Source organism: Archocentrus centrarchus, chromosome 14, assembly GCF_007364275.1.
Source record: "Archocentrus centrarchus isolate MPI-CPG fArcCen1 chromosome 14, fArcCen1, whole genome shotgun sequence".
Taxonomy (NCBI): domain Eukaryota; kingdom Metazoa; phylum Chordata; class Actinopteri; order Cichliformes; family Cichlidae; genus Archocentrus; species Archocentrus centrarchus.
Window position 1 is genome coordinate 19,988,768 of NC_044359.1, and position 8,007 is coordinate 19,996,774.

An 8,007-nucleotide genomic window follows, 5' to 3' on the forward strand; every position below is an offset into this window, starting at 1 on the left:
TCCACTGTCTATATTGAAGATGGGCCAATGGGCCGCCCCCTCTAAACTGTGGGCCGGTCTCTTAGAAGAAAAAAAAATCCAAGGGCATCGGCCCTTGAGGACTGTCGGCCCACCGGGCAAATACCCGGTACGCCCGATTGCCAGTCCAGCCCTGCCTACAGCCTGGAATGACATGGTCATTGTGCTTCATAAAAGACTCAAGCCATTTTGTTTGGTGGTTTGTCCACGTCTTATGATTATAAAACATATATATATGTAAATTATACATGCAATAATATAGGTGTACACAACACTATTTTTCCAAGAATCATTTGAAAAAGAAAAAAGTAAAAGATCAAATAGCATGAGTATTTACGGATCTGTCAGGTTTCCGATATGTGTCCCCCCCAATAGTAAACGCCTTCCTACGCCCTTGACCGACGGTGGATTATTAATATCATATTTAATGACCCTGAAATTTATGACATATTATTCCTCATTTCCGTCTCGGCTGGAAAATACCACGCCAGGAACGGAGACCTAACACAAACACAAATTCACGCAACACCCACACACCTGATATTGCCGAGACTGCGCAAATATCATCTAAGTATTGACAAAACTAGTCATTTTACCCGCTTTCTTATGGAGAAAGTGTGGTTTCTGTTGGGTGCGTTTTAGTCAAACTTGTTTTTCGACTCCGTCGTGGGGCGGTTCCTGAAAGAATCCTATTACCGGAAGTTAGGCGCTTGTAGTCACCTGCGTCGATTCCTCAGGTAACAACAGGTTGTTAGATTACAGCTGGAAACGTCGAAAAAGATAAATAAAAGTCGGGGGAACAGAGACAGTTCGTTCTTTATTCGACACAGAGAAGGTTCCTGCGCACTTTGTGCTTGTTTTTCTTGAGACCTGTTACAGGGGAACGCCGTCGTATAATAAACAAGAAAACCGACATGGCTGCCAGAGGACTCCTGTGGATGCTGTTGTTCTCCTGCGTAGGAACAGGTGAGCACATGAGGGGCTTCTTTTATTGTGTATGTGTTTTTTTCACCCCCTATTTTTTGTGGCTGTGAGTTAAAACCTCGTGTTTTAACACAAACTCTTGTTAGGCAGTGATGGAGGTTAATGACAAAGGTAAATTCGTGTTTGTAGTTTGCTGCAGCTACAAGATTTTTACCAACCCTAAATTCCAGGGGCTGGCTGAGCTACAGCGCCCCAGTCTTGAGTAAAAAACCTAAAACGGGAATTATAGCTGTTTATATAAGTGGAGTTTGTGATCTTCCAGTGCTACTTTTAAAACCTCTTAAATCTGTTTCCACACCACCGTAACCTTTACACAGTCCTAAAGCTGTTTAGTGAAGCCATGTTAAGCATAATGTAATCCCCCCCAAAAAAGCTGACATTTCCTTTGCTGCTAATTGATTTCCGGCCACCTGCTTTCTTTAAAGGGATCCGTCAGTATGGGTGCGAACACAAGCCAGCCTTCTGGTTTTTCTTCTTTATTTCAGTGCAGTACGTTTATGTGCATCACGTTTTTATCATCATATCCACAAGAAAACAAAAAAAATAAATACACGCACAGGTTCAAAGAATACTTTATGGAAAAGGTAAATGAATCATATCAAGAACAAAATGGAAAAACATAAACAGACCCACCTTAAAAGCTCACAATAATCCATAAAATAACAAATAATGACCGATGATTGGCTTAATCCTTTTAAAATTTAGGTTAGGTATTGATCCTGACATCCATTTTTCTTTTTCACTTGACCCTCATGATGGTCATTTGTGTAATCATGTAGTCAGTTATCAGTTTCAGAACAAAAAATCTATTTCAAAAAAATAGGTTAATATGTAGGTTTCTTTCTTTTTTTTTTTTTGGTTTGTTGTATGTTATACACTGCAGATTGATGCTGAAACATCTGAGTTTAATAAGGCAGATTTTATATGCGTTACAATTGTTGTGAGCTTAATTTTGCATGTTCATGAAACTGTGGCTCAGATCCCTTCCTTAGGATTTTGCTGTAGTGACATTTTTGTTTGTCACAGGCCTACAGAGTAGTTGGACAAGGTTTTTTTTTTTTTTAATGGATAAGGTCTTGTCTGACCTGTTTATAGTTTGTATTTGCATTATTGTTCATGAGTACACTTGCAACACATTGTGGTGTATGAATGAAACTGTGTGCAGTGGCTTACAGGAAGGTCTCTTTAAAACTTGCTACTCAACGATTTTACTGTCAGGAGTTCTCTGATGTATGTGTGTAGGTATTTACCACTGAAACTCCCAAAGTATGCAAACAACAGTCATGGAGTGTCCTGCTTTCATTTTATGCTCCTGCCTTATCTATCCACCAAACCAAAACTGTGAGTGTCGCCTTATCTCAGTTGAGACTGCCTGTGGGAAAGGCCTGCAGTTTTTGAGGTAGTCTGTAATGAAAGCACATGCAAGCACTGTATTTGTATCAGTATTAATTTAAAGTTCAGCCTTATTTTTTTTTTTTTAATTTGGAACCTTGTAGAAAATGAGATGATGTGTTCACTGAATGACTTTGCACTGAGTTAATAATTACCTGACGTCTGCTGTTGAAGCGTCTCTGTGTTGCCTAAGTTTAGCAGGCAGGGCAGTGGTTAATCATGTATCTCTAGTGACTTAAAGTAATGGCAGTTGTGTAATGTAATGTAAAGCAGTGCAACAGATGGACATGTGGTGTGATAGAGAGGCTTTTTGCTGGCTGCATTAATGATTTAGTGTCCCTGTAGCTCTGCTGCCCTGCCTGAAAAGACCCAGTATCACCCAGAGAGCTGAGAGTTTCACTGGAAGCTTTCTGGCTCAGCAGACAGGAATGAGTGACTTTTTTTTTTTTTTTGGCTTGACTTGACCACACCCTCAACGCTTCTGAGCATGCTGCAATTATTTGGCAAAGGGTTTGCTCTTCAACCCTCAGTGCTCCGTGTCTGATTATTTACATAATCTAAGTTTGTGGTCTAGGTAAAACCTGCCTGCCATGTTTGTGGAGTGATGACAACCCCAGTTTTCAAAGCAGCTTAATCACAGCACTGATATCAAATCTCAAAATGCTGTGTTGGTGCTTTTTGTGTTTAGTGAAGAGTTGGCTTAGCAGGCCCTGTGTCCAACAAGGAGCCAACTTTTTTTTTTTTTTTTTTTTAATTGTTTAAACAGATAGTTTAAATCTGCAGAAACAAAACTTCTGTCAGGTGTTCAACAACGTTCAGCCCTTAGTCCAATCATCAGAAAGCAACGTGATGTGGATTAATTATGTTGCCATTCATATGGTGATGTCACGCACCACAATGACATTCAGTGGAATTCTGCAGGGCCTACTGTTGAAGTGTCTGTGTGCATGCTGTTGCTTTTTTGTTCTTTTTGTTTTTTTTGCTGTGTGAGAGAGAGATGTCAGCAGTGGGAGGTATTGCAGTGAGCTATGTTTAAAGTACATTGGGTGCAAGTTTATTTAGGCAGCTGATTATATTTTAGACTCGTGTTTGTTTTTCCCATTTTTTTAATTTTTATTTATGTCTGTCCGTCAATGTAAAACACATTGAGTTTACATGTAATGGGACCTGTTGAATAAATAACATTTGCATTCCAAGGGTGCTGACTGTCTGCCACTGAAGTCACAGTAAATCTATTTATTCACTTTTTATTCTGTGTTCAGGTCTGAGTCAGTTTACAGTCTCGTCTTCACAGCCAAATGTCGAAGTGCGGGAGAACCAAGGTGAGTCTTAAAACAAAAGTTTGAACATGAATTATGAGCCAAGAAATGTGCAAATTGTGAAGTGTTGTCTGAAAAGAAGAAAAATGCAAAAAACTGCAAATTTATGCACAGATTAGTAGTATCAGAATACACTTTTTTATTTATTTATTTTTTAACACCCCTCTTTCAGGTGCGGACTTGACATGCAAATATACAGGAGACTTTGGTTCCAACATTTTACTTAGGTGGAAATTCAAGAACACAAAAGGCTCCCAGGTGTTTGTGGTTCACGATGGGAACATAACGGGTACGTTGACTGACGTTACTTTGTTGTTGTGGGGTTTTCTTGGTTTGTTTTTTTATATTTACCTTTCTTTCTTTAATTTGAAAGAAGTAATAGTATCTCTCCACTGCCCATGTGCCAAGAGAGACACTCCTAAACTTACAAAAAAGATGTTCCTTTTAAAGATTAGCCATTTTTGTGTCATTGGTCACAAAACTCAGTGACTGTAACAATGGTCAGTGATTGCGTTAGTGCTGGTCACTTGGCACTTGCCATTCATTTGGCAGAAGCTTCAAAAGCTTTTCTGTGAATGAATAACCTCCTGAAACCCATCTGTCATCTCATAACTGTCTTCTGGACAGAACCAATTTAAAAAAGAAAAGCTAAACTGTCTGCAGATGATAGCAGATTACATTTTTGCACGTGTGTTCCTTCTTACCGCTCCTTCATTGGTCAACTCAGACTGCAGACTGAAACCATTGAGTTTTCAGTACCCAAAATGTAGCTATCTGCCTCTAAAGATTGCTTGGGAACAAATTTAGGGGCCTCAACACCTTTGACGTTGGCATGTAGTCTCTGAATGCTTTTCATACTTTCATGTTGCAATTCTTCCACAGGGACATATGCCAACCGTTTGACTTTGTATGGTGGTACCAATCTGAGATTCTCCTCAGTCACTCGTAAAGATAATGGAGTGTACGTCTGTGAGATTACTAGCGCTGACAAAACCAAAGTTGGGGAAACTAACGTGGTGCTGACTGTTCTGGGTAAGACTCCTTGTTTAGCATAAATGTTTTTGTAATACATTTATTTGCTGTAATGGAGGTTGTGAGTTGCTGTTCATTAATGGTCTGGGTAAAAACTACATATTTTGTCCTACAGTGCCTCCATCTGTGCCAATGTGTAAAATCCCACCATCAGTAACAACAGGCACGAAAGCCATCCTGTCTTGCTTTGATGAAAACGGTTCGCCCCCTCCCACATACAGGTGGTACAAAAATGCCGTCCTGCTGCCTGAAGACCCGAGCACTGTTGCTGGCTTCAAAAATGCCACCTACAAACTAAATTCAAAAGGTGGCATACTGGTAAGCTTCAGTGTGTTACCTTATGTAATCTTTACTGTGACAGCTGTGGTCCCGTGGCCCATAAAGTTTAAAATATACCCTGTGTGGCTGCAGGAGTTTCCTGTTGTAAGCAAGATGGACACAGGGGACTACTACTGTGAGTCTACCAATAACGCCGGTCCTCCTCAGAGCTGTAGACCTATGAAAATGGAAGTTCGTAAGTGCCCTACACATGAACTCCAGAAGCATGCTTTTGCCTTGTTCTTTTACTTCACAAAAGAAATGTGCTAGTTCACCTTCCCATTTTTGTCTGTTTTCTCTTCAAGGTGACCTAAACACTGGAGGAATTGTTGCTGGTGTAATAGTGGCTCTGCTGCTTGTGGCCCTGCTGATATTTGCCGTTTGGTTTGCCAAAAAGAAAGGATATCTGCCTGGTGAGGTTTTTCTTATTTTCTTTTGTTTTTACATTAAAACCAGACCACTTACTGTCCCCATCATTGTTCTGACATTGATCTGTGAAAAGTTAGTTTGAGTGAAGATGCTGTCAGGCAGGCAGAGGCCTAAAAGTTATGTCTTTGTAATATGTACTAAGTACTCTATCCTGATGCTGTTTCTTTTCTTCCCATTACAGCCAAGAGTAAAGAGTAAGTGCATATTCTTTTCTTTTTGTACATTCAACTTTTGCTTACCACTGTTTTTGTTAGGTTACATTTATAAAATTATTGCAATCTCTTTAGTTGTCGCAATATTTTTTTTTTTCCTTATTTTTCCTGCAACAGCCCAAAGACCAACACGGTCTACCAGCCGACAACTACTTACGGTGGCGGCGATGAGGATGATGTAAGTGTGATGTTTCCTGTTATTCCAAGAGGTGTATCATTGTTATAAAAAGTACTTTTAACTCCTCATTCTGATCGCGTGTGCTTGGTATGTTCAGGCTCGGTTTCTATGTAGAAACGGATGAAGCTGACAGATGTTTGATGTGATTGTGGTGTTTGATGTTTTTCAGGGGGATTTCACACAGAAGTCGTCATTTGTGGTGTAATGTGCGAGCAGCAGTGAGGACAGAAGGCACTCTGAGTGAAATGTCTGTGTTTTTTTTTTTTTTTTTTTTTTTTTTTTTTTTTCAGAAGTTTTAAAGTTTCTACAGTGCAGTTTTTATAGACTAGTGTATGTTTCAATCTGAGCCATCTACAGCAGTGTGTCAGATACAGCAGAGTGTGAGATTTGTGCAGCAACAACACTACAGGAAATGGAGAGCTAATGAACCTCCTTCTGTATCTATCTCTCTTTTTTTGAACTGAGCTGTGGCTACTACTGGCCTATTTTAGGCAGAGACCTTTTTCTGCTTATCATTGATCTGTGTATTTTTATCTGCTTTTTATCTTCCGTCTTTAGTTAGAACAAGATTTTTAAGATACCCAACTACTTGTAAAAATGTACATGTATACAATGTGCACAACACTATTTTCTTTTTTCTTTGTAAATAATACTAATTGTTTTTAATTTGGATAGCTTCCTGAGATTAATTATACACTAATACTCCTGTCACTGCAGGGAACGGATTCTTTGACTCTTTTGATTCCCAATTCTTGGAACCTTGCTGGCGTTTTAACCTGTTTTAGGTAAAACCAGTGTAAGGACGTGGCGTCGGAGGCTGCAGTGCACAGCCGAGGAAATGGTACAGCAGGCTTGATAACTTTCATTCCAAAGAGAACCGTCCTTTAGCCTTGCTGGTCTGACATGAAGAAAAGTGCAATTATTTGCCATTAGATGCTGAGACCATCTCAGTGGAAGGATAATTTTTTTTTTTTTTTTTAAAGCTTTGAAGCCAATAATATGAATCCTGCTCCTCTGAATCTGCAGGTATTTAATTAATTTGGTCAAGGAAAATGAGTCTTTAAAATATCACCTTTAAGGCTTCCTCTTGTTTGGCATGCAACCTGTTTGGGCAGGGTGAGACAGACTTGAAGCTGAGAGGGTGCAACACTGCAGTAGTATTGGCATTGAGCTGACACACCCACCAATTTCATCATGATTCACACTGGAAAAAGCTTATTATCCTTTTTATTCCAACAAGAGACCAACTGTGAGGTTCCCAGCCAGTTTGTTTTTTGGTTAAAAATGCTCAGAAGGCTTCAAGATTAGGTGCACACCCAGTACTGAACCAGTTTCCTGTTAGTGGAAAAGGAGTACAAGTTTACTTTGTGAATAGTATTCATGGAGATTGTTTGTATGAAATTAAGGTCTTTTAGATGTACTTTCCTCAGACTTGTTTCATAAAGCACATCTAATGAACTGGAAATGAGTGTGCATAAAGTTTTTAAAAATTACTGCTGATTAGTTGTCCTGTTGAGCTTTATCTTATTACTTTTATCTGTAATATTAGCAGGTGCTTAGCAATTTGATGGGATCAGAGAGTACATATTAATGGTTTTCAATATTTAAGTGGATTTTGTTTTGCCCTTTTATATAAGTTTGAGCTTATCTGATGACTGTGCTTCTTCTGTGTGTCTATTTATAATAAACTGTTTTTAAAAAGGTCTAAATTTGTCTCAAAGGTGTAATCTTCAGTTCATGTTAACATGGGTTACTTTTATAGTTTATATTTGCTGTTTGTTCCTCGTAATGAATTGGGGAAAATTGCAGCGCAGTTTTTACAGACTGTTAAATCTCCTACAAACTTTCAGTATATAAAATGATGTTCTCTTTCTGAATGACACATTTTGGCATGTGGGGATCACCCTCATTATCCGAGCAACTTTTACTGACGAGAAACTGAGGGAAAGACTGACAGCTTCGTTCCCTTAATGAAAAAAAAATATGACTCAGAATTGAAACACAAATCTAAAGTACACACAGCATGACTGCTCAACTAAACAGCCTCATTGTTCCTATGAATACTGCTCTTTTGTAAGTCAGTTATACTTGCAAGTGCTTGCTGATCCGATAAAGGTTAAAGCAC

General features: G+C 39.0%; 1 protein-coding gene across 1 annotated transcript; it reads left to right on the plus strand.

The window, feature by feature from the left end:
- Positions 1-517: 517 nt before the first annotated feature.
- f11r.1 (F11 receptor, tandem duplicate 1) lies at positions 518-7,576 on the plus strand. The gene is made up of 10 exons (XM_030746583.1): positions 518-984; positions 3,657-3,716; positions 3,886-4,002; positions 4,596-4,745; positions 4,861-5,063; positions 5,157-5,259; positions 5,369-5,476; positions 5,674-5,686; positions 5,822-5,882; positions 6,052-7,576. Exons 1-10 carry the CDS (start codon positions 933-935, stop codon positions 6,085-6,087), a joined length of 903 nt encoding a protein of 300 aa, XP_030602443.1. The 5' UTR covers positions 518-932; the 3' UTR covers positions 6,088-7,576.
- The last annotated feature ends 431 nt before the right edge of the window (positions 7,577-8,007 follow it).

What these genes read in the sequence shown, in the direction of transcription:
- f11r.1 (XM_030746583.1), top strand. Translation starts at nt 933, where the DNA reads ATGGCTGCCAGAGGACTCCTGTGGATGCTGTTGTTCTCCTGCGTAGGA. An exon ending in CGTGGTGCTGACTGTTCTGG is followed by an intron (nt 4,746 to 4,860) that starts GTAAGACTCCTT and finishes TTTGTCCTACAG; the next exon opens with TGCCTCCATCTGTGCCAATG. An exon ending in GTGGCGGCGATGAGGATGAT is followed by an intron (nt 5,883 to 6,051) that starts GTAAGTGTGATG and finishes GATGTTTTTCAG; the next exon opens with GGGGATTTCACACAGAAGTC.